Source organism: Falco naumanni, chromosome 10 (genome assembly GCF_017639655.2).
Source record: "Falco naumanni isolate bFalNau1 chromosome 10, bFalNau1.pat, whole genome shotgun sequence".
In the NCBI taxonomy this organism is placed as follows: domain Eukaryota; kingdom Metazoa; phylum Chordata; class Aves; order Falconiformes; family Falconidae; genus Falco; species Falco naumanni.
The window spans coordinates 8,299,722-8,326,815 of NC_054063.1; the positions used below are offsets into that span (position 1 = coordinate 8,299,722).

At 40.3% G+C, this 27,094-nt stretch overlaps 1 protein-coding gene across 12 annotated transcripts in view; it reads right to left on the reverse strand.

The window, feature by feature from the left end:
• DENND5A (DENN domain containing 5A) overlaps positions 1-27,094 on the reverse strand; it is a 70,811-nt gene that overhangs the window by 40,955 nt on the left and 2,762 nt on the right. For 9 of the 12 annotated variants that reach the window (XM_040608150.1, XM_040608148.1, XM_040608146.1 and 6 more), the window contains exons 2-5: positions 9,652-9,723; positions 8,943-9,052; positions 7,530-8,190; positions 1,527-1,714 (exon numbers count right to left, since the gene is read on the reverse strand). In XM_040608150.1, the coding sequence (XP_040464084.1) occupies positions 1,527-1,714; positions 7,530-8,190; positions 8,943-9,052; positions 9,652-9,723 (1,031 nt within the window). The remainder of the gene's footprint in view (positions 1-1,526; positions 1,715-7,529; positions 8,191-8,942; positions 9,053-9,651; positions 9,724-27,094) is intronic. The other 3 variants (XM_040608147.1, XM_040608155.1, XM_040608157.1) reach the window with 1 other exon arrangement.

The window sequence follows — 27,094 nt, forward strand, 5'->3', positions numbered from 1 at the left end:
AGAGATTAAATACTTGAGTTTTCATAGAAAAAAACAGACATAGAAAAAAAAAAACCCACAGTTTGAAGAGAAGTTTTCCTTTGAACTTGCCAGGAAAAACAAACGAGAACTATCAGCATATGGATTTGAGAAAAAGAGCAATGTTGGTATGGTGACCAGACTGGAGGTTCACAAAAATATCTTGTCTTTAATTTCACGCAGCTTTTTTAAGATATTATTTTTTTTTGCATCAAGCTATGTTGCAGCACTGCTTGATAAAAAAAATAAAACCCACCACCACAAAGTCCTCTGCCTGTCACACTTCCGCTTCCTCAGCAATGTAAATGATAATAGAAGAAAGACAACAACCAGAGAAAACGGCAGAGATTAGAGAATCCTACCAGCGCCTGCAAGTAGGGCGTTTCCCACAGTTTACTCCCTCCCTCCCCAACAAAATTACACCTACAAGTAAGCAGACTCTAGCAGGGGGCCAGAGCTGTGCTGTTCTGCAGCTAGTGACTCTGCAAGCACTCGCTTCCCACAGGGTTACCTGATAGAGGGGTCCGGCTTCCTGACAGCAGCCAGCCAGACCACACTAACACTCAGCGTTTGCTATATACAACAGCAAATAAACCATTCCAGGGCGACGGATACAACAGCCTCACGAGCCAGGCAGACGCCAGCCACACTTCCCACACGTGCTCAGTGGCTCCCGCTGACATTCCCTTTGCTACCTCAGGTAGGGCTCAACCACCCTTGTTCCCCTTATCCTCACAACTAGCCACAACCCTAAAAAGAATATTTTAACAGTGGGATAAAGTACATAAAAACAACCTCTAAACAGTTTGAACGTAGCCCCTGCCCCATGTATGAGCTGCAGAACCCTTACAGACCACTTGCATCTTCTTTATGCAGCGCCTGGTGCTGACAGAACCTCACCACAAGGGAGGGCTTCCCAGGCACTATCCCAATTAGCACCAGTATACGCTGACATTTTGCTGCAGACTGAAGGATGCATTCTAGAAGAAAAAGTCTGAAATAGTTTTGGTGCAGGCACCTGACAGGCTGAGTCTGTGCAAACCAACTCAGAAATGCAGCGCAGGGGAAGCCAGCCAAATCCGCGCAGCCAAGAACCAGCACGGTACAGCGCTGGAGCCAGTCGAGGTTCGCTCCCTGGCACCACATGGAAGCTGCTGCACAGCCTTTTGCCACAGCTGGGGGTTCATGCTGCGCTTGCCTGCGTTTCCTAGCACTACAGGGCTAGGGATAAGTTTTGCAGCACAAAAATATCATTTCTGTAATCCCACCACATCAACACCTGTACAATTAGTTTAATCAAAGCACGCAATTTTCAAAACAGGGATTTATCTATCTATTTCACCAGACTTTCTCCAGCATCTCCAAAAAATAAAGTAAGCATTATCCCAAACCAGAGCCAGCAAGAACTTCGTAACAGCTGTTACAGTTAGCAGTAGTGTTTTGGCTCATTCCTCCCTTCCCTCATAGTCATGTACAATATTTAAACAATCAAGACGAGCTCCTCTCACCTCTTGAGGAAGTTCCAGCTTAGACCTGTCATCCAGCCCATTAGAGTGCAAGCCCATGAGGTAAGGGACAGGAGCATCTAGAAAATGAAGGAGGGATGCTGGAAGGATAGGAACATACACATGCTGCCACTGAAACGGAAACATTAGTGCTGTGATGGTCTCTGCCACAGTCATCAGTCTCTGATAATCTGAAAAAGATCAAGAAAAAAAAATTCTTTCACAACCATTTTTAAGTAAATGAAGAGATTTAAGTTAAAGACATGAGAGCTTGCTTTAAAACAGAAACCACAAAACCCACTACTAGCTGAGCGGCATGTTAATGAAAGCCCAGACTTGTACACCCAAGCACATTTTGCTGAAACAACAAAAAGAGCTCAACGCAAAGTAGGTCATTTTACAAGTCATATGGAAATGAGCAAATTGAGTCTCAGCATCCATTAAGTCACCTTTGCTACCTATAGCAGAGTTACCAGGAACACCGGTTTGAGTATGGAAGCAGTATTGTCATCAGTTAAGAAACACATCGGAAATAATTTCTCTTCCCTGTGCTTACGGCTTTCTGTGGAAGCCTTGGATGAAACCCAAGGCATCTGGTATGTCTCAGATAAACATTTTTCAAAAGAGCATTTAAATGTCTATAAAGCATGCTGTATAGTAGCCAACCCAACAGCGCGACCAAAATAACTGTGTAACAAATAAAAAGCATCAGCTTCATTTATCCTTCACAAAGTGCAAGCAAAGCCTCAGTTCAATGTACCAACAACTCATCTCCTAGAATTCAACAGCAGTGCTAAATGCACCTGTGCCACACGCACACCAAAAGGTCTTTTCACTCCACAGCTGGTGGATGGAGCAGTTAACGCTGCAGTATGCTGGGCCAACACCTCACCCTCCTCTTTTGTACTACGGAACCATCTTTAAACATTTTTTCCTATCTATGCACTGTAAAGGAAGAGGCAACACCAGATGAACTCGGGGCGTGTGGTCTAACACAACCGCTGATTCCTTTCAAGCTGTCAGGCTGGACTAAGTATAAAACAAGACAAAACAATTCCTACCTTCCATCAAGCTATAAATACAGTACAAATTAGAAGCATAGGATGCCTTTTTCACTACTCAGCAACAATATCCAATTCCAGCTAGGAAAGGGAGGGGGAAGGGGGAAGCAGGAGGAAGGGAAAAAAAAAGTATCTGTATCCTTCATATGTGTGTTGGGGTGTGGGGTATGCATGTCTCCTAACATGTTCATAAAACTACAGAGAGTATGAAACTGGAAAAGACACTTGAATGCACAGGTTCAGGTGCTGAGGTTTCTGAAGCTGTTGCACACTGTTGTGGAGTGCAAATGAAAACTGCAAGAGTAACATCTGTTCTAAACAAATGTTCTGGAAAAAAATTAAGCTTAACTGTGTACTTCCTAAGGTTATGGCTTTAATTCTATCCTTTAGCCATCCTCCACTCAAGACTTGCAGACAGCAAAAGACAGGAGCCAAGAAATTAAGTTCCTGGCATTCATGATAAATTTTGTTTGAAGATAAGAGTTGCGGGGTTTGGGGTCTGCAAATAGTCCCACAACCTAAGTGGAACTCAGCACAGGTTTTGCTAACACCAGTCCTAATTCTGCAATCTAGGCTTTTGATTTTTCTTTTGAGACCAAGCTCTGGTGGTGGAAAAGGTGACTGCACAGAGCTACCTGTCACTGCCCCAAAACAGATCTACCATGACTGAAGCCTTCCAAACAAAACAAGAAAGAATAGCTTAAGCAGTTTAAAGTTTTTACTAAACGCTTACTCTGACCGAAACACATTAGGGAACAATTAACCAACATCACTCACCTATTCTGCCTGGATACCAGTTTCTGCCTACACAACTACTTACTGGTTTGCACCTTTAATCACAACCTGACTGCAAAGAACTGATGAATTAATGATAAGCTTTGGGAAGAAGAATCCATTCCATACCCTATTTTCTTCAGCTTTAAAAGGAACTTTAAATGCAGCTATAGATATACAAACATTCCAGCTGGTTTGCACTCAGCTTGTTTATTTGAAAGAACAAGTCTCAGAATAGAAACAGTGTTTTCCTACTACACAACACCTCCCCTGTCTAACACTGCTGGCTAACTCAAATAGAACTTCTCCCTCTGCCATTAAGCTAACTTTAGTATTAGCCTTTCAAATTAATTACAAAGTAACATCAATAATTCAGAATTTCTATCCACTCAGCAGCTACCTCCTGCAAATGAGTTATCTGCAAATGCAGCTCTCTGATCCTGGATATCCACACAGCTTCGGCCATTCCCAACTATTTGGCCCACACGGTCACAGCACGCAAGGAACAATGACTACATTCTGCAGGCTTTATGCAAGCCAGGAGCTGCTGGCAAAAGACAAGGCCAAAGGCAAGAAGCCTGAAAACATAAACCAAAATAACTTACTTGTTTTCTTAAGTTACACCTATGCTGAGAGGGTACGGAGTTACTTTCATTTTAAAAAAGAAGCGAGCAGCACACACTTCTCATACCAAAGCATTCCATAAGATTTAAAAATAACAACAACAACAAAAAATTTGGAAGAGGGACGAAGCACTTCAGTAGTGGTCTTGCTCTTGCTTTGGAAACTGGAATATGCTTATTCTGGTGCAAATGCCACAGTCTTTTGGCCTTGTGCTGTACAAGAGCACTGGCAGGGAAAAAACAACATACCACTAGTGCAGTATTCGTTTGGAAAGTACTTAACGATGCAAGGAAAAGAAAATCCACTGTTTTTTAACATGGCTGCTGAAAAGCACAGAAAACCACCAATTTGTTCTCCTAACCAATTACTGTAGGTAAAATACCTTACCCTTTAAAGTGTGTATGAGGAGTTATTTACGCTAGTATTTATCTGTATCTAGTCTATCTAGACATTTTTGTTGATCTGTAAAAGGCAAGTAAATCCAGGAAAAAGAAGAATGGAGGGGTCTTGGGTCTGGAACAAGAGGAGCAGGATGGGAACAAGGTGGCACTGTAAGAACCGTGATTCCACCTCTCCATTCTACCAGAGAGAAGTCTACCAAGTGCCTACAGAAATTCTCTGATTTAGCCAAATTTAAAACATGACATGACCACACTCTGGAATATTTTTTTCCTTCTAATCTTCCTACTTCACAGTTCACAATGAAATACTGTTGTGCTTGTCAAGTAATTTCCATCCCACATGCAACTCCCATATTGCTGCTTTAAGCAGAGAGTCACCCCTACAGTGGTGGATCATTACCACAGACAAGTTAGGGCATCTTCAGAAAGCATATGGATAAACCAGAAAGATGGGCTACTTGCCAGGATTAAGCTTCTCGTTATCCTGAAGGTGAACAGAAAGGCACAAAATTTTATATGCAATCCGTATGGACAGGCAGCATGCAATGCAGTTGAGCCATCAGAATACAGCCTTCCCTAAAGAGATTGCTTTGGGCATGCTGTTCATAGCAGAAAGCGTGGTGTAAAAGAAACATTTTTTAACAAATTTTTCTGAGCACAGCTCAGAGAAAACATACATTTCTTCAACTGGGCCTTTCACTTAAAAAAAAAACAAACCTGTAACTGCAGTAATAACAAACTGGTTAGTACAAGCAGTGGGTCAAAGTGCCTCCTGTTTGCATTTACTTCTGTGATTAAAGATGCCTGCACCAAGCAGCAAGTTTCCTGAATCATTGGAGGCATAAGAAGAAAATGTCCTATCTATGAGATTAGAGTTGGTCAAAATAGAAACTGTTTAAGATCACAGTCTGTGGCAGTGGCACATCACACTTCTCCTTTTATTTTTTTTAGCTGTTTAGAAAATCATCATCTCCAACCAGATTTCACAGCTGTCTAAATTCAGGGCGCCCTTTTCAGAAGAGCTCTAAGTGCTCCAGTGCTCCACAGAGATAAGGAGTAAGTCTATTTTACAGATATAAGAACAACATAAATTGCAGGAATACAAACCAGCTCCCACAGGATGACCTGTGAGGGCACTACTGAAGGCCTCCAGCAACACTGTCTCTCTGCCGAAGTTCCTCAGCACTGGCTCAGCACTAGGAGCAGTTTCAGATTCTTCACTGTCTTACAGGCACCTGCATTCCTCTAACACTTTTTCACACGAGAGACAACTCTCTCAAGAGGACAATCAAATCGAGGTATTCATTCCCTACATTTGGCTTACACTGCCTTACACTTAAAGGCTGTGCCAATATAGTGGGACAAAAGAAGAATTTCCAGAAGCACAAAGTCAGAAACATGTCAAAGGAATCTTAAAGCAAAACACATTCACTGCCAAGTGAAGTTACTCCTATTCCAAGGACTGACTGCAACTTAAGATGCTAAAGAGTTTCAGAAAGAATTTCATTTGGCAGCAAAGTCCTCCAAGAGTTTTGGTTGGTTTGGGGTGGGGTTTCTTTGTTTGTTTGTTGTTTTGTTTTTTTTAAACTAAATCTTACAAGCGAACCCTCTGATCCTGACACGTACTGTTCTAAATCTGAATCCACCCAACGAATATTGCAATCTCGTATGATCTAGGAGAATGAGAAACGATCCCAGCCACTTCAACTGTTACAGGTTTGAGCACCAAGAGATTTAACAAACCTAAAAACATTTTTAAAAGTTAAGATTTATATTCTGAAGGACAACCTAGAGCTCACACTGCTACCACATATGCAAGAATTTGAGAAAGCCCTTACAAAAGTTCAACCAATTTCTGAGTGCACTTAGAACAAAGTGCACCATTAGCTGTATCTCCATTCAACATTCCCTGTTAAACAGCAAAAAAAGTTAGTCAACCATACAGAAGAAAGAGCAGACTGTATTAGGAATATTTTCCAGTTAAAAGCAAAACAAAAGAAAAGAAACAACAAACCCAGACTTAGAACGAAAACAAAACAAAAGGAAACCAGTAAGTGAAAGTATCAATAATCAGAACCTCAGTCACAAGTTCCATTTTCCTATTGATATCCTTTTAAGAAACACAAGCCATCACTTTACTAAAACAATTTTCTAATTCACTGCCATGTAGAAGAAAACAGAACGTCCCAGCAAAGATAAAAACAGAAATTACAGGAATAAAAAGCTGACTTTTTGAACTTCAAAGAATTTCACACCCCCATTTCAAGTAATATGAAAATAGAGTACATGTGTATCAAAAGCATTTTAGAAGAGTCTTCAACCTGGTCATTGGCAACACCAGCAGTACGCAGTAACTTCTGTTATTATCTCACTAGGAGCTCTGAAAGTATTCTGAATATTAGCAAACTGCACCAAAAGGCTGTAAACAGGATGCAGATTAAGCAGCCCAGTATTCACAAATTTCAATGCAGAAAAGTGATACCGACACCATATTACTTATTATTTGATAAACAGATGTTATTTCAGCTTAATTGCTGCCTATCCTGTTTCAAATCAAGCTTCATCTATGTGACTTCAGCAATAACTGTTTCAAGGCTTTAACAGAGATTTGGGATTTAAATTCAGTTAAATAAAACTTTTTTCAGATAATTTTATTTCAAAGTAACAACTGAAATGTGACTTTGGGTACTCAACGAGAAAATTATATTTGCATCATTAATTCTTCTTTGGAACCCTATATAACTAACTGTATCCTCTCAGAATGCATGGATAGTTTGCAGAGGTAGGAGGGAATTCAGCTAAGCAGCTGGAGAGGAACACGGGAGAAGGCACACTACTCTACTCAACAGCACATTTCCAGAGACAACAATAAAGGGGACAGTCAGTCCACAAATACAGGAGATTATGCAAAAGCCCAAGTTTTAAGCTTAGGTGCCTAAAACCAGGAGCCAATGCAACGCTCTCTTTGCAACTCAGGTCTTTTCTTGACATCAAAACCTGCACATAAATCAGCCTGACTGCATTAGTATGCCAATGCCACTTTAATGCAGCTGTTCTGTTGTTTGTGTGTTTTTTAAAATTCAAGAAACGAAAAGACCCTGTGCCAGTACAACTACAAGGTAAGAAAACAAAACCCAAGTACTCACGCTGTGAATAAAGCAGTATCTGAAATTCCAAGAGGGCACAGGTAAAAAGTTGAACCACATTTTCTACTCCAAGCAATTCAAAAACTTCTTTAACTGGAAAATCAAATAACGGTAGTTCACTGGTGCTTGGCCTCTGGCAGATAATTGGTCCATAAACACCTGAAAATTTTAATGACCTTCCTGCTGGAGGAAGAGGAACCTCATAGAGAATATTGTAGATGTAGCTTTCTAAAGGTAGAGGTGGCGGCTGAGGTGAAGTCACTGCTTGGTGAAGTTGTTCTAGCACTTTCTTACAAGCTTTCATAAAAGACATTGGAGTAATCAGGCAAATGCACTTTGAGACATAGAGTGTGTCTCTGCTGATGTCATAGGAGTTAAAACGCTGTAGCTTTGAAACAGAAGTGCCATTGCAGTCTCCAGTGCTGCTGCAGCTATCTTTGTCATTTGTGGGTGGAGTATGAAGAATGTCATATTCAGCATTGTGCATATGATACAACGTCTGCATTGCACTGCAGATCTGTTTGCTAGTAACTTCCTCAAAAAACGTGAGAGAAAATCCAAATGTCCGTGAGCCATCTTCACGAGTAATAATAAAAGAGTGGAACTGAGGTTCTCTGGAATCTGCTTGTGTCTTGAAAGCAAGCCCTTTAGGCATACACAGCTACAAAAGAGGGGGGAGAGGAGATAATACCAATTAATACACACTTTTCTCTCCCCTTGCCTCCAGGAGCATTTAGAATCCACAGATTGCCATCGTATTTCACTTTAAATTCCATTAAGTGTTAACGCCTCTGTACAAGAAAGTAATATGCATCTAAATCAGAAAAACTAAAGGAACATATTAAAATGGCTGTATGCATTTTGCTACCAACTTCAACTGGAATAAAATAATAGAATTCAAACTCAGACAAAGGAAAGTATTTTGGTCACCAAGCCCAGAAACTTAACAGAGAACAGTTCTATGTATTATCTAAATTAAGAAACTACACCACATTCTATTAAGCAGAAAAGTCATGCACAAACAACATTCATTAATTGCAGACTAACTTGTTTTTCTACCAACTCTCTAGAATCATAGAACAGTTTGGGTTGGAAAGGACCTTAGAGATCATATAGTTCCAACCCCCCTGCCATGGGCAGGGACACCTTTCACTAGAATGCAACAAAACAATTTTAAAGGAACAAAAAGACTCTCCCAGGGAGTAATCACTTAGAAGTTTTAAGTTAAATTTCCTTTAAAAAAGTCCCAATTAAAAGAAAAGTTCTTTTGAGCCTGCACAATTTAGAGAAATCCACTATTATTTCCAATCTATAATAGACTCCACATTTTTGTCAAAGAAAACATAGATGAATGCCTTCAATTGTTAAGGTAGTCTTTTGTCTTAAAAACATGTGCCATTAAGTGATACTGACCATTCCCACTGCATCCTGGTCAAAAGGGTTCCATTCAACATTCTCAGGATAGCGAGCAAGAACTTTGGATTTAAATGTGCGTCTTAATGGAGTCTGTTCAAAGTTCTCCCCTGCAGGTGAATGAAAAATACAGAAGTAAATATTTCATTCTCTTTTTAAGCTCAAATAAGGCCAGAAAGCAGGATATCAGCAGGTAGATGTGAGGATAAGTGAATTATGCACACACTCCTTGTAAGAGAAACAGAAAACGCAAGACAGTTAGTTAGCATATAATCAGACAGCAGATATTAGCAAGGATTAGCATTGTAACATTTCTGTATCGTTAAGTATCTGTGCTTTTCTTTAAATGTGGCTGCCTTGAGACTGTGGTCATGACAGCAATTCTCTACACTACTCTTCAGATATTTCAGATTCTTATTAAAGCATAGCTAAAGCATCAGTTTCAGTGGAATTTTGTTACTGAAGAAAAGCACAAATAGACAAGATGCAAAGACAATGCAAGTTTAAGACAGACAATACAAGTGGCATCACTTAATTTCTTCAAGACTTAGGAAAAAAAGAGTATCCACCGTCTATTACAAGAAGTTAGCTGTGAAGAAAAGAGTCTAGAAAGTCAAAAGATCAAGAACCACATAAATGCCCATGAAGACAGGGTATCAGATGAACAAAGAATTGTGCTTTTTTTTTTTCCCCACACTTTTTCCTTTACCTTCTGTTGCACTTGAAATGAAACGGCTGGCACCATCTCGGGTTTTAGAGGCCTGTATATACTGGCATAAAGCTATATAACAAATAAAAACAACACTGCATTATAAATTTCATACTGTCGTCTGTAATTACGTAGCTAACACATACCAGTAAAATAACAGAAGTATTCTATAGAGAATTAGCATGCATAATAGTCTACTCTCCTAATACGCTTTTTATACATACACAACTTTATACAAATTTCTCATTTCAGGTACGTAGTTCTTGAAGGAGATGATCAGTATGTAACAGAAGCTCATAGTTCCTGTATACACAACCAGAATACCGATGCAGCAGTAGGAATTACCTGCTGGTGAAATGAAAAGGTTTACATGTTAAACTATAAAATACTCCTGAAGAGCAGATGAAGAAAATAACCCCCAAAACAAGACCATTTCAAGGCCTTTAGAAGTCTAAGAATTTAACTGGCTCGGTCCAATTTTTCACAGATGCTATCCCGTACATGTACAGTCTTGTTTATAAGCTCTCAGATCTCCTCCAGAGCAATGATTGTTCATTGTGATAGCACAGAACTTTCTGCAGAAAGTCTTCTGAGCATGTGTAGTTGGTTTAAAAAAAAAAAAAAAAAAAGCACACAACTGCGTATCTTAAAATAAGCTTAGCTATCTTACTAGAATGCAATTAGTTAAATGAGCATGCAGCTGTTGACAGCTGCACTAACAATCAGGCACAATTGCATGAAATCATATGCTTTAAATGAATGGAACTATTTCAGCAACACCTGCAAAAGAGAAAACACTTCAACTCCTCACTTGTTTTCTTACATGCAGCAATTACATGGCAATAGAAATTGATTTCAGAATTGGTTGGGTTTGTTCTGTACTTTTACAGTAATATTTAAAACGTTCAATTTCTAAGCCAACTCAGAATCTTCATTTCGTGTATTTACTTCCACAGAGTAGCCACACACAGAGACAGTTATAACACCGCCTATACACAATAAAGAATCTAACAAACACATTATACCAAACAAAACTTTGTCCTTTGACAGCTGAGAAGTCACATAACTCTGGACTTTGTTTAAACTAAGTCTTAAATATTACCTCAAACAGGGAACTTACCCTGAATCAGGACCTAGGACAGGTCTCAATACCCAAAACATTCACATCTATTTTGCTAATCCTCTGGGTTTTAGCACTGAAACTGAGAGGGATTGTGTTTTTTCCCTCTTTGTCTGAAAAATCACAGGTCAGCTGATTTTCATACAAAACCACTCAGCTATATTGTTTATTACTTTGTTCAATATCATTGTTCAGAGTGAATAAAAAGGATATTTGGGAAAATCTAAAGAAACACGTATAGAGAGGGGGATAGTTAGGAAAAAAACAACACAACTTCATTGAAATATAACCATCTTGGGAATGAGCAGAATCAGTGACAGAAATCATAACAGCATTTCTGCAAGAGCTAAAAACAATCTTAAAAGATGAAAATAAGTAAAGAAACTTCCAATCTCCCAGAAAGAGAAAGAAAAAAGGACATAATGACACATCCCTGTTCACCAACATACACTCAAGTAAAGACAGTCCTCTGTAAAAGAGGTTTCAAAAATAAGTCAGGAGATTTAACATACCTATTTCTATAAATACTTTCTATATTAACATCTGTGCAGATGCTGTAATGTCAACTTTTAGATAACTGAGGAAAAACCTCAGACATTTACTGAGCTGGTTTGCTCCTGTTGTGCTTTTTTCTTCCACAGACATAAGGGAGAATATATCTGAAAGCTAAATTTTCTCATGAACTTGGAAACCACACACCACAATCATTGAGTTCACCTATGTGCAAGGTCACGCATGTTTTGGAAAAAAAAAACAAAACCAACTGTGACTTGAAGACCTTTTCATTAAGACGATTAATATTGCAGAATACATGATGCTGCTCTTCCCTTCTGATTAAAAAAAACACAAAACCACCACTGAATGGATGCTTATACTTTTTAAGAAGCCTTGCCCCATCTCCTCCCAAGAGATATTCTCTCCAACACACACTTAAATTTTTTTAGACCTGAAGTCTGCTATAATTTAATCAAAGTACAGAAATTGATTTCTGGAAACCCACCAAGACTGATCCAGACAGAAACATAAGGCAACACTTACACTCCTTCCTGTAATTCATCAAACCATTCAGCTGCTGCACAGCAACTGCTCTTGCCGGAGTGCCTCCATATTACACTTCTTTCCCAGAGCCATGCTGCTCTGGTTATCATATTTATCGTGTTGACTTCCACATGAGCGTGATGCTCATTTTATCTTTCAGAGCAGCACAGTCTTCCATCTTTAGCCATCTCTTTTTGTAAGACCCCTCACGCTTGTAACAAAGGAAACCAGTGGACCTTCAGACCAGTGATGCCAAAGATACTGACAGGGCAGGGAATCTCAAGTGACAGCTCACCAACAACATCTGGAAAGTTCAGCCCAGGAACACAAAGGTGATCTGTGCAACTCCAGGATGTTGGCCACCTTGTTCTCTTGCTGTTGCAACTAATGAGAACCCGAGCACCAGCAAGTCCATTGCCTAAGCTCCCCCTTCGGTTCTCCCGCTAAGCAGCTAGTGGGTGTCACTGGGTAGCCCATCAACAGACCAGGGACGGGGAGAATCCACAAACGTTATTTGCTTCTATCCAGAGCTAACAAGCAATTAACCCTAAATTTCTAAATTTATGATCAGTCAGAAGCCTCAGACACAAACGCCCTGCTCCAGCAAAATACCAACTGCAGCAAATCTCCAGCAGTCAAAAATAACTCATGGTTTCAAAATCTGTCCGTGTGAATGAGCCATCTGATTAACTCAGCACTAACTAAAGTGGTTTTGATAAAAATACTGAAGACAAGTGCAGGTTTAACAAACACAGGAGACAAACCACAGCAAAAATGGACAAAGTTTTATTCTAGAACTGAGAAGATGAAGACGTTAGAGAAGATAAATTGATAAAAATATGATGTATCCCACAGTTTCAGAGTGAGTAAGAGTTCCATACTTCATGATTATCAAAGAACTGCTACCGTCAAACCATGCTTTTCATAGCTTCCTCTCCTCTAGCAGAAGTGATGGCTAGAAAGTACTTTCCTTACTGATCCAAGTTACAATTAAAGAAGTCCTCAAACATGATTTCTCTGTAAATAATTTCTTTTGTGCAAGTTCCAGGTAAAAGGGACTCTTTTTATTTTTTTTTTAATGGAACACAGTATCACCTGCTAAAGACTAAGGAGGCCTTTCAAAAATGTTTGATGATCCTTACATACCCATTATTACTCAGCTGTCTGTCACAGCATAGGAAAAGTTCCACAGAAATGAAGATGCAAACTGCCCTACAGGCTACAAACTTGCAATTAGTTTGGATTTAAAGCAGAAACAGTAATCAAATTGCTACATATACATCATTTGCTATATACGTAATTTGTCAGGAACTGTCATACAACATAAAAAAAATCCATAAACATACAAAATTCCAGGACAAAGGAAAAAAACCAGGAATACTTCATGAAGTTTCAGGTCAACACGCTTCTCAACATTAAACCTTCAAAGCAGTAAGAATCCCATTGTATTTTGTAATGTAAATAACATCTTGAAAACATTGAGAAATATCATTTCACTTGGCACTGTACAAATCCACAAGCACCAGTTCAGAATGAGACCTGGTGCTGCACCCAGCAAAGGAATGACAGTGAAGCAGAGATCCTCAAAATTTCTTTTTCATTGGAAAAAAACACTATCGGTGGCATCCCACTCGAAATAGGATCAGTGAAACAACTTGGATTAAAAAATAAGTAGAGAATGAAGAAGGGGTTAACAAAGATTAATGTTTCACTAATCCAGTTTAGCCCACGTCTGCACAAACAGCTTAATCAGCTCACAGTGATCCCACAAAACAGGAGGGAAGCAGAGAGTAAACCACAGGCACAGAGGTTCTTAAACTGGCGCACTGAACAGAACACCAGACTATGGTGGAGTTTTCATAATTTACAGGGGTAACTGAGTGACTCCTACAGCTGCTGCTCCTCCTGAGGCCCAGCTCACCCACCTGCTGGCTCCTGCCATGCTGGGTAATAGATTTTTCAACACCAGCAACCACCATCTGGCTTTAGTAATGCCCCTTCCTTCCTCTCCCTTCTTTCACACACTTCATCAACCCTCTAAGACTCTACCACAAGATGGAAGAGAAGCAAAGATGCTACAGCAATCAGTGACTTGAAATTATTTTATCCATCTGAACTGTGGCAAAAGCAAGCTATTCCCCCTGTTACGCTATGCAGGCAGTCACCCTCATTATAGTCCTGTATCACTCTCCCCTTATTTGTTACCATGTAATTTAAAAAGACATGCATAAAAGACTTAAGTTCTTAAGAGTAAGCCTGCTTATCAAAAGGGAAGTCACCAGCTGGGCATAAGCTCCAAGGCAGCCTCCCAGCCGAGGGGTGTCCAGGATGCCCAATGCTGGACCGCCAGCCTGGCCCGGCTCGTTCTGCAGTGGGCAGAGCTCAGCTCACAGCAGTCCTGCACCGCAGCAAAGTGCACTCAGTACTGGCTGGATTAAATCGCACCTACGAGGCAGGGGATTCTCCAATCCCTCCCTCTCACCTCTTCAGTAAGCTGAACTCAATGGACTGTACTGCACACATACCAACCTGTTCAAGATGACCAAAGAGCTGAAAGGCATTACATTTAGCTGGAATATGTAGTTAAAACCAGCCCCTTGAAGCCCCCATCACTCCTCTAAAAAACATCTGATACGATTTGCAGTGTATGGAACCATAAGGCCTGACAGACTTCCAGCTCTAGCGTTAGTTATACCACCTTAAATGATGCTGGCCTACATGTCTGTAATGTGGGATGTCCTAATTACAAGCACATTAGAACAGCTAATGCATGTACTCCAAGTACCCTACATTTGAGCTAGGAACTACACCTCATTTTATTGAGTGATACCTTACTGAATCACCTCCTACTGAATGTCAGCTGTATCCCAATACAGGTTTGTACCGTACCCTGGCAACCTCTCTGGCTCTCATCTTTATGCTCCTCCCTGCTCTCACCTGTATGATTTCTCTTGCTGCTCAGCCTGTGAGCAGAAGACAGCTGGGTCTGTGTCTTGGTCTGATGTGTAAGACTTATGAACTCAGAGATGCTACATGGAGTTTGCAACCTGTGCAGGACAGCATCGCTTTGGAAGTAACTGCGTGAAACCATCCATATCAACGGATAACACTTTTCTACAAGATTATACAGAGAGAAAAAAAGTTACAGAAACCATAATAAACTGAAGCATTCTTCGATTCAGTAACCTGCAAAACCCTATGTACCAAGCTTTCCTCAGCTTTGAGGGGGAATTTAAAAAGTGAATTCTGCAAGTCTAATTTTAGCTCTTCCCTGATTTACTGCCTTCCGTGCTCTTCTTCAGGAAAAGAAAGAGAGAGAAAAAAAAAAGTCTTCCCAACACAGTAATAAGAACATTGGTTAGGTTGCACAGCTGCAGTTTCCATTATTTATGAACTCCCCCCAATATATAAACAATTATGTTTCAACTGAGAGTGGATTTACTGTAAGTTAAAAAGATGAAATTTTGAATTCTCAACAAAAGATGACAACATGACCTTTTTAAAGGGCTGGAAATTCAGACTTAAACCCTGCCACCACAGAGACGTACCTCTCACTCCATTCCTTTCCCTTTTTTGACTAAGCCATTTGCGAAGTTCTGTTTACAACACAACCATTTGTGTGCAATTTATGGCTGCTAACACTATTACTAGCTGCATGTAACTATGCTAAGTAGTAACATATTTCCTGTCAAACCGTCATGTGTAGTCATGAAATAAGCTAGACCTGTACTGAAAACTCTTAACACGTACACTGTAAATTCAAGCTATGTCTGCTAATCATATACATCCTCTCAGGCAGCTTATAGCAAAAGCAGCAACACATATCTAGATGGATTGCTTACAAATTTCTAATACAAATCCCCAAGAACACTTTTACATGATTGCAATGATTCAGTTTTCCCTGCTGAGTAGTTTGTTTCTTTATAAGTATGCTTCTAACCCCAGATTTTTTTCCTCTTCAATACATGAATCAATCATTCTTCTCTGTAACCCACACTCTGCCATGAAAAGTTTCCATTCATGTAATAAAGTTCTATCTAGTCCAGAGCAATACCATGTGTCCTAAGTTGTCTTTAATTAGAAAGGGCAAACTTGATCAGAAAAATTGCCAGGGATACTTTGCAAACAAAACTTTTTAAAAACTTATATAGTCTTTCGTATATGCTGCCAATTCACTGTTTAGTTTTAGGTTTTGGGAAGTGACTGCTGTGGTGCAACTCTAAAAATTAGGCAAGACTAAGAACTGTACAGGAACTTCTCTCTGCACAATAGCTGGAAAAAAAGTCTCTGAGCAGCTATTTCAGAGATAGAATCTAGCTCAGTTTTCCCTCTATGACAGTAAAGAGCAAGTCAGAAGAAGCTACACTAGTTACCAGAAAAAGTGCCCGATGAAAGAAATAAACACTTGCACAAGGCTGATTTTAAAGAATCATCAATACTGGCACTTTGTTCAAGTCCGCTGATCTGCTCAAAATAATTACAAAACAAAGACATCCAGAAAGCTACACTGATTCTAATTAAGTGGTTTGTTGCTTTCACCCTGCCACACAGCTTCTTTACATTCTTATGATACAGCCTGTTATTAATTCAACTCATTTGGTCTTGGTGTACAGTTATTATATACACGACATCCAAAACATTAACTTCATACTTTCCACACAAGGACACTCTCTCACCACACAGAGGTTGTACATGCAATTCCTGCTGCTGCTAAAATGAATGTCTTAATGAAGTAAATATAAAACAGCTTCCAACAGGCATATTGCTGTAATTAAACACATGAATAAGAACAATGAGAGTCTGTAACAGCAACAGAAACTACGAGCCATACACTTAGGGCAGCTTTCCTGTACTATGCAGAAAAACTGAACTTAGGATTCAGAAGACTCCACAGAGCCCTGTAACTGTACCCTTTACTTCTGCACTTTCTACACCACATTTCAAAGAATCTTGCAACGGTGGGATTCATCCCAGCTTGCGTGGTGGGGGGCGGGGGGGGTTGGGGCTTGAGATTGATCTGACCATGACAGCCAAAGAGTTGAGACTTTCCCAAGTGCCGGTTGCAAGTCAGACATCAGTCAACAAGGGGATCTGAATAGTGCAAGAATTATAAACACTACACAAAGAACAGACTAATTCTATCCTGCTTTCACTTAAATAATAGAATGAAGCACAAAGCCATCACACTTAGGTGAAAACAGACATCATAGGACATTTTGAAAACAATCTCTCTCATTCTTGGGTTTTGGATAAAAACAGAGTAACTGCAATAGCACACCTGTCAAAGGACCTAACACACAGGGGAAAAAAAAAAAAAAAGTCTGAATTGTTTCCAAAGATACAAGAATGTCAGCAGTCCACAACACATTTAGAATTAAGTTAATCTAAAAACAGCAGCTAATGTCATAAACAGTAGTAGGATTCCCACTTCAGCCAGAAATCGTTCTCAGCACACACAATAAGGCTATAGATATTAAGATAATTATATTTACCCAACATAAAATTACTCCAGCTCCAAAATTTATGGTCCAAGTTTAAACAAAAATAGTTGGCTGGCAAAACAGAAAGTGTGCACACTTCTGGAATCCAGACTGTAGAAAGGGTGAAAGTACAAAGCAAATGAAAGCAACTTGGGGGAAGGGGGGCACTGGGGGGAAGAGGTGGTGTGTACACTTCTGTATTGAGGACTTCTTGGTTAGTCAAGCTGACAGATGACCAATAGTTGACATTGTTACATTGTAAAAGCAAAAACAGGTGCTTAAGATGCATGCAGGGAAAGACAGTCAAGCCAAGAATCAGTATCTTAACAGCAAAGGTAAAAGAGTTTTGTTAAAAATAGGATTTGCCATGTTTCCACTTGCCAGTGGAAATGGTCAAATACTCTATTTCCAAGTCTTAAAAGTAAAACTGGGATAATCAAACAAATAATTAAATTATATGGCCTGTACCACACTAGATGTGAAATGAGATGTCAATCTGTTGATTCATTCTAGCCCTTAAAAAACAAACAACAGGAGGGAAGCTAAAATAACCCCACAGACCTAGCCCTCTGGAGAGCAATACCATTCTGATTTTTCAGAACCCTATATTCTAATATTAAAGAAAAGTCCGTTCAATACATACCTAGAGAGCTATTCACATACTAACAATTAACCAAAGTTTACTTTAAAAACTAAAGAGTAAGTTTCTCTGATTCCTTCTTTAACAAATACTAAACCATATGTAACTGCAAAAAAACCCACCCTCTTCAATGTAGGCAATAAACATCCAAAGTTTGGCAGACTAAGGCAAGAAAGACATTGAACAAGAATTCTTGGAATAAAGACCATGATTCAAGAAAACGTGCAGCTGCCAAATCTTTAAGCAAACAGGCACTCCATCCATGGACAAATGCCTTCAGATTATGACTTGTTTCCTTCCTTCCAGTTCCTCCTCCTTAACCAGAACCGCACGTATTTCTCATTAGAGAAGGCTCCCTTCCCCAGCAAACCTCCTCCTTGGATATACACAAAGAAGAATTCTTCCCTTTTATCCTGAAACACATAAACCCTCTGTCCTTCACTTCTATCCCCCTTTCCCCTGTTGGCAAATCCACCTGGCACAGTAAAGCTGAAGTGGTGGGACAAGTTTGTTACTGGAACTGGGACTTTTACCAGTTTTTAAAGCAGATCAGGTTATCCATATGAGAAAATCTTGAGGATCACTTTCATTTTAGTGCAGCACTGCTGTTTAAGCAGCTGGAATGAGGGTTTTCATTCACTGCCTTCAATAAATCCGGGGTTTCAACCACTGCCTCTGGGGGCTGTCATTCCATTGGATTTGCAACAGACCCACAATCCATGATTTTCACACCTGGGACTTCCTCTAAAAATGTCTTTACACAAGTTAGTGTTCCACTTTCCCTGACAAAAGAGCTCAAAGGCAAAGGCTGTCCACTGTCTGCCTTGCTAAAGCAAAGGTGCAAACATGCACTAGGGACACGCTGCCCTCTCCTTAGGTATCCATCCTAAGTGCAGCTGAAATGTGTGCTGGGTGGAGTGCCATCCTGCATCTGTAAAAGCTGAAGGACTTTCCTTAAAGAAGTAGAGAGAAGGGGAAGGAAATAACCAGAGTGACGAAAGGCTCCATTTTTTTCCCTCCCCCCCCGTTTGTCATCTAGGAAATCCAAACTTGCTTGTAACAATCCCTTATCCTAAACCCATGAGAAAACACTCCTTTCAGCATATAACATACACCTGAATGTTGAATGGACAAAACGTACAATACAATTCTTCTACTGCAGTCACCAAAAAGGTGAGGACAAAGAGATAAGTTAACCCTAATCCATCAACTGTAAAAGAGCCTGCTGTTTTCCCATTTTCTTTTGCTTTCCCGAATTCAAGAATTGTAATGTTTCGAGTACTGCAACACCAAGAACCTCACTGTGAACTGAAATAAAAAACAAGAGAGTTCATCTCATTACTGGATGTGTAGTGTGAACTCCATTGGATACAAATAATCTCTTGATCACCCAGTGCTTTGATAGCATAAATTCTTCCAAGCCCTCTACAGCAAAGGAAAATTTAGAGGAGTTAATATATGTCCACTCATCATTTAAGTTCCAGCATTCATCGAGTTGATAACAGAATATATTGCCACACATACTCTGGAACAGTTTCAAATGCTATAACAATAAATTTAAAAAACCACAGAAAAACAGCTGAGGACATCTGCATTCTGTGACTGTAAGGTCAGGAAACCAAAAGCTTTTGTTTCTGTTTTTCTGGTACTGTCTCAAGGCAGGCGGGAAGAGCTGGGACAGGGAAGTGACAGAAGAAACCATCAAGAATCCACAGCAGCTTTTTAAAAAACAAACAGGAAAATCCCAAATAAATTCCTCAGCTTGCATCTTTAAAAGCATCCTAAATCCCCCACTTTTTTTTAAAAAAAAAAAACAAAACAACAAACAACATTTTGCATGTAACACGGGAAGGCAGATGTACTCCATGAATTTTAATCAAGACTGCCTGGCAGAAATTTTCAAGGAAATGTTCTTAAAAACAGAATTGTTTTACTGAACTACTTTTCTGTTCAAGCCACAGCAAAAAGACTTCCAGAAAGATATTTAGGTCTGCTTCCAACTAAACAACAGGAGCAGCACTCAAAATTACAATGACTGGCGTGTTCTCTGGGGCGGGGGGGGCAGGCACTCCCATTACACAACAGATATGAAATATGTGCACCAGAAGACACCAAGAAAGGAAAAGGGTGGCTTCACTTCAGAATAGAACACAGCTCTTTCATGTGTACTAGAAATATAAAACAGAAGTGAAGACAAGCACATTTTAAGTATATTTAATATAGAAATCAGCTGTTTCCTCATGCCCCTCTAAGACTGCCAAGCTCTGTGAGACAGAAAGCCCGAGCAAACAGAAGCACAGACCATCTCAGGCAACCCTCCTGGAACCCCTGTGGATCTCCTTTCACTGTGACGTGTCCCATCCATTTAAATGTCCTTACTTGTTGTGCTCTCATTGCCCTCCAGCTCTGAGGACGGATGGAAACACATCTGTAAAAGCACAAGGACCAAATGTTATTGAAGCATCTGTCCAGTCCTTTAAGTATTTCTATTCTTCTGGGATACCACTGAGGTTTTGCATTAAAGAAAGGCGTATTTTAAAATGCACAGAAAGACTTTCAGGCAGGTTCCAATGACATACAGAGGTCAGCAAAAAGTTTTGCTAGACAGCCATCTCAGTACAGGGGTCCTGTGTAGTATGTTTCACCTTGCTATCTAACCTTTGAAACCTGGGTTTTGCAGTAACCTGCCTTAATAAGGACTGCCCAAACACCCTCCCCAAAAACCGCTCTGTAACAAAGTCATCTTTTTCCTTTTTTTTTTAAATAGAAGTTACTTCTAACACCAGAAAATTAATCAGGTATCCATTGATCAGACTGTCAGCAAATGACAAAACTCCAAAGTTTGTCTTAGCTCTGACTATATTCTTCCTTATCATCTCACCAACCACTTGAGTTTTCTTCCTTTTACATGTACCACATCAAGCTTACCTTTCTTCTTCACTAGGCACGATTCACATTTTCAATAATGTTTTCAATACAAAAATCTGATTAGAACAGGAAGAGCAAAGTCCAGTACTTTTGTTCAGTGCTGAAAACACAAGTCACTGGCCCAAGTTAACCACCTGTAACTACATACCACCCCTTTGTTCAAAGTCATGAACAAAGACGATGGCTTGTGGTTCCACAGAACCAAGGTCATCGTGACTTAAATCCCTTCCCTGGTCCAGCCTGAGGAAAACAAAACATTGTTACACATCGTTTTACCTGTGGAAGACTTTAGATGAAGAAAAGGGAAGAAAAGACACACAAATTGAAAAAAACAAATATCCACACACATACACACCACACAAGCACTTCCCAGATTACACACTGCCACCCACACATATAGACTCAGGACTATTCATGCAATGAATTATTCAAAGAACACTCAATACACCTCATTCAGTGGACACGTCCACATTCCTTCATTTTCCAGGATGAGATTTCCTCTTTTTAAGGCCTCACCTGTGAAATGGCAGCCATTCTCATGGCCGCTAACACATACACGTGCAGACCTCTGTGCTGTGAAGGTGACTTCACGGATCCCGAGCACGCTTCCAGGGGAGGTGTGAACACTGGGACACTTCTGCAACGCCCACCGCCTGCAATGACCTTGCAGCACTAAAGCAGCCTCACAGAGCCGTAAGTAACTCGCACCCTCTGCATCACAAACCCCTTAGAGGTCAGGTCAGTGCTCTGCAGACCATCCACATGGATTTCAGCCTAAAGAACTTTTCGAAAACGGCCCCCAATGGGGCTGTGCTTCAGGGCACCTATGCCAATTTGTTCAATGGCCGGGCACTACCCACCTCCTTCCTCACACCAACGCCTGGTGCTCCCTGGAACCTGCTACGCTGAACCACATCCAGCAGGACTAGCTAGTGCTTGTGCAAGGGAAGGAGGCAGGAGCACACAACTGCAGTAAGGACAGGAAAAGGGAGATGTGGTTCCACAGAACCTACAGTTAGATTGGCCTGGGCTGCTGTAAAATCTCTGCCCGACTCATTCTCAGAAATGATTGAGATACTGACAAAGAAAAATTTTACCAGCCTTCACAGCAAAACTTCTGAATGTGTGATTTCACATTCCAAGCTCCCAGACCACACACAAAAAAAAACCAGAAAGGAACATGACAGTCTTACGCTGGTCAGAGCTGGTACTGACCTTGTTAACTTAAGAGACTTATCTCTTCCACAATGCAATTCTGGTGACAGTTCAGTAGGACAGTGCTGGGCTTGAGGAGCAAAATCAGGAAACAACAATTGGTAAGGGAGCTTGCTGAAAGTAGCAAGTTAAGGATGAGTATTACACGCAAACAGTATAACAGCTCATAAAAATTTATGCTTGTAGAGGATGGAAGCAATGCACCGATCATTACATTGCAGCAACCTTGAGACCTCTGACCACGCATTTCTGTAAGAGAGTTCAACTGTAGCCACAAGCAGCAGCAACTACAAGTGCAAAAAAAACTTTTCCAAACTCATGTGAAGTCATGCTGAAAGAATATCTGTTTCTGTAAAACCAAACTGGTTTTCCTCAGACAGTGAAATGTTGCTATATCTGAAAATGAAGAGGTTGCTTATGACTGCCATGTTACCTGTCCGCAGATCACTTATCCATGAAATGCAATAAAGTTCCTTTTTCAAGATGCTTCAATATCAGCATGTAAAAGACTCAGTACAGAGGTAAACATTGTACCTACTGTGGCTGATCATACAACCAGCAAAAAACAACAAAAAAAAAATAGAAAAGGTGATATGCTGCACTTCTACAAGGTTTGAAACAAAGGTCTCTGGACCATCGAACAATAAGCAAAGTGGCATTTTCCTGGACAGATTCAGCAATATGCCTTGCACAGAAGCACTCCAAGGAAATACTTCATCATTTATCAGATTGTGCTGGAATGCTTGATAACTTCTCTGTGCAGTAATATTTTAAGTCTCCCACGGGTTAACATTCCAATTCACTGCAAACCTGACTACCAACCACAAATCTGAAAGGGTTGTCAAGAAATTCAGAGAGAATAATTACTGCGCAACATCCATCACTAAGTAATTGCTTCTGACATTGTCACTTCATGTGCATTATTTCTGCTACATGAGCCCTGCAGGTTAGAGGGAATTCAAAAGATAAGTATGAGAAGTCATTACCAAGAACACTCAAGCAGGACATCACTAATTTCAAAAGGCAGATAAAAACAGTTGTAGTATTTTGTAACTACAGGATCCATAATTGGAAGATTTAAGAAGAGAAAAAAAAAAAAAAAGTGTTTTATTATTTGTATACGGCAGTATTTCCCATAGAATCCATTTAAGATGTTCTCTTTGTGTAGTTCCTCATTGGCAAAAGAAACTGTAAAGAAACAACACAAAAAACCCGAAGGAACAAAAAGCCAAATCAACCCATCTTTGTATGCCTTGCTTTAATAAGGTGGAATTCCTATGGCTTTTTCAAAAGGCTTCAAAAGTCAGACTTGTAAACTCTTTAATTCCTTAGGCGCTGTTTCAGCATCTTTAGCCTACACTCAAATCAAGAACCTATAACCTTTCTCCTCCCCCACACCTTACCCAAGAGCCTTCCAAATAAGCTGAATTTGTAACCGAACACTGAAGCGTGGAAGAATGAAGAGTTCTGGGGGTTTTGAGGGCATGATTCTGCACAGCGCACAGCTCAATTTAACCTAAAATACAAATACAGTAATCACAAGATTGGCGTTACAGAAACATCATCTAATAAACTGTGGCTTCAAACGTAGTTCAGCAAAGTACAGCTGCTTCCCTCTTACATCAGCTCTCCCATTCTTTATTCTACATATCAGCTACCCTAGCACGTCTGCCTCGGTTCCCAAAGAGACAAAAGATCTTTTTGGCACTCAAACACAGCAAACAGCTCCAGCTTCTTGGGAAAAGATAGAGGGGGGTAGGGAGAAGCGGAATAAACTATTATCCGGATTAAAATGTTTCACATGCGCCAGTGTAAGTCCAGCCAAAAGTTGTTGCCATCTACTGCCCATCCACAGTGACCTGTGTGAAAACAGTGTGTGGTCCAAGCCTCGGTGCTACGGGAGAGGCCCCCCACCGAGCCAACACCTTGGTTAGCAATCTCAGAGAAGCAGAGAAACTGAAAAACGTCCCTTTCAGTCTCAGAATGAATCCCCAAGGGAAGCGGCACACCATTCGGGAACTGTGGGAAGCCTGCACCAATACCATCCACATTATGGACAAAGAGAGGAAGAGGGGGAAAAAAACCACCAAAAACAAAACCTCAAACTCACAGAACACTTCAGCCTTTGGAAAAAAAAAAAATCAAGCAATGGTTCCCACCAACACAATTCGCTTCTGCAGCAAGCGATGGTACCACTACCATAGCAAAGATGGAGAGATTTACTCACAAGCTATTTACCCAAGGAATAAACAGTACTGCAGAGGAGCTTCACTGCAAGAACCACAGCTGGCTCCAACCCAAAATGCCATGTCTTAATTCCAATATTAAAATGCTCAAAAGAGAAAAATACAAAACAGATCAAATGTCAGACAGAAAATTGTATCTGATAATTTAAATTAAGCTAGCTCTTCTTCTTTCTCCTCTTTCCCTTTATCTACCCTTTACAAATACCTTTGGGGCAAAATAAAAGCCTGCAACTATTTAGGTCTGTTGAACTTGGAAACCAACATAGGTTTCGATATCGGCATTACTACATGGACTACTACAGAGGAAGCTACCACCCTGACTCTGAAATACTAAGCAATTTATTGGTTTCTGTATTTGACAAATGCCTTCAATCATTTCATCACACCCATATTTTTTTAAAGCTTATGTTGATATGGAATACTGTTAAAATAAACCCTACCAACAGGAAACATATGAAGATAAGCTGTCATTTTAAGTCTGAAGCCAACAAAATAGAAAAATAATGACCCTTCAATTACAGAGAGATGAGGTTAGACAACATTTCTATTTTACTGGTGAGGAGAAATGCTCTAATATCAGTTTGTCAGTTTAATTTTGAGTGGAGCTAGATGAGTACTGTACACCAGGTACCAATTTAGAATTTCACACACTGGCACTAATAAAGTGGCTACTGTCCCAGCATACAGATGCCTTACTCGGAATCAGTCCTGTCACGCTACATCATCTACACACACAGTTCTTGCCTCAACACCATTAAATAGAAAAGAAGGTATGAGAGATGAAGAAGGAAAATGGTATCACATCATCATATACTAGAGTGAAAGGAGATCTAATATGGATTCTGAAAAGGCACATGAAGGGTGCCTACAAGAAGGATATTTCCTGGACATACGGATGGACTCCAACTAATTTTCATCCTTCTTTAAGGATGAAGCTCATGATCAGATGGACAACTCAAAGCACCGTGATAAGGACCCTGGCAAAAGGCACACAAGTCCGTCTACCCAAGTAAATCAATTCTTGGACCAAACCTTAAAAGGCAAGCTCAGACTGGGCAGAAAGGCAGAAAGAAATACTGGTGACAGACAAGTCAGTAGCCCTAGTCTTCCAGATTAAGATTTTTTTAAAAAACACAATCTTAATATTAAAGCATCAATCTTTTCTTCATAGATTATAAGCATTTTCTTCCTTTTTTTTTTAAATACTGTATCTCTTTTATAACACTGTTATTTCTGAAATAACTATTACCATCTTTATGATATGACATGCAAGACTCCTAAGGCATATGTAATATAGAACCTTATATTAGAATATGGTGTCCAGGTATCTGGCAGAGTTTCATATTTTGTAACAATAACTCCCAGCATACAATTACCCACAACGTAATGCAAAGGCAAGTTGATCCTTTGTTTTGCCACTCTGTAACAAACTCCATCAACAAGTGATCCTTAAAGCCTAAGACACCACGGAGGAGGAAAAGAAAGCAAAGTCTTTAGTGAAAAAGTGCAAAACAAAAACTCCAATAGTTCCATATAGTACTTCCACCATCGTTCAGATCACACCTAACTCACTCAACAGATAAGGGACTCCAGCTGAAGGATGAGATAGGCACGACTTCATTCTCATTACCTTTCCAGGGTACAGTCATACAACCTAAATTAAGAAATCCTCTCGTAATGTTGCAGCATTACAAGGAGTTATATTGCAGACAGCAGATTTTCAGTAGTTGACACATTTCATGATTTCCTGGTGGACACCAAGCTGACCATGAGCCAGCAACACACCCTTGTTCCTAAGAAGGCAAACGGTATCTTGGGCTGCGTTAGTTGAAGCGTTGCCAGCAGGTCAAGGGAGGCGATCCTGCCCCTCTGCCTAGCGCCGGTGAGGTCACACCTGGGGTGCTGTGCCCAGTTCTGCACTCCTTAGTACAGGACAGATGAGTCCAGCAAAGGGCCATGAAGATGCTCAAGGGTCTGGAGCATCATGCACATGAGGAAATGCTGAGGCAGCTGGGACTCTTTAGCCTGCAGAAGAGAAGGCTTGGGGGGAATCTTATCAATGGACATAAATAGCTGAAGAGACAACGCAAAGAGGATGGAGGGAGGCTCTTCTCAGTGGTGCCCCGTGACAGGACCAGGGGCAATGGGCACAAACCGAAACACAGGAGGTTCCATCTGAACATCAGGAAACACTGGTTTTACTGTGAGAGTGACCATGCACTGGCATAGGTTGCCCCAAAAGGTTGGGTAGACTCCATCCTCGGAGATACCGAGCAATCATCTGGACACCGTCCTGGGCAACTGGCCCTAGGTGAGCCTGCTTCAGCTCCAGAGGTCCCTTCCAACCTCAATCATTCTGTAGTTTCCTCTGTGAATGGAATGTATCTGCAAGAGACCTTTGCAGTATACTTAAGAGATCTCTGTCACCACTTCTAGCACACCCATCTGGAAATGTGGAAACGTGCCTCAGCTCCTCTCTCGTCCAGCTCAGCAGCGTTTTGACATTTCTTGTGTTGGTTTTGTTTTACTGCCACCTAGTAAATTTTTTCTATCTGCTTTAACAGGTCTCCCAGTGGGAACACAATTATCAAACTAAGAAAGCATGTCCAGATAACCAGATCACTTTAATTTGGGGATAAAAAAAGCCCTAGTGATCAAGAACACACTGTCTTTAACCCATGGTAACTATGAAGTCCTAAATACAGTATTTCTCACTATATTAAAAGAAAACATATGCATATACATATACTGTGCATTTTTCATCAGTCTGGGAACT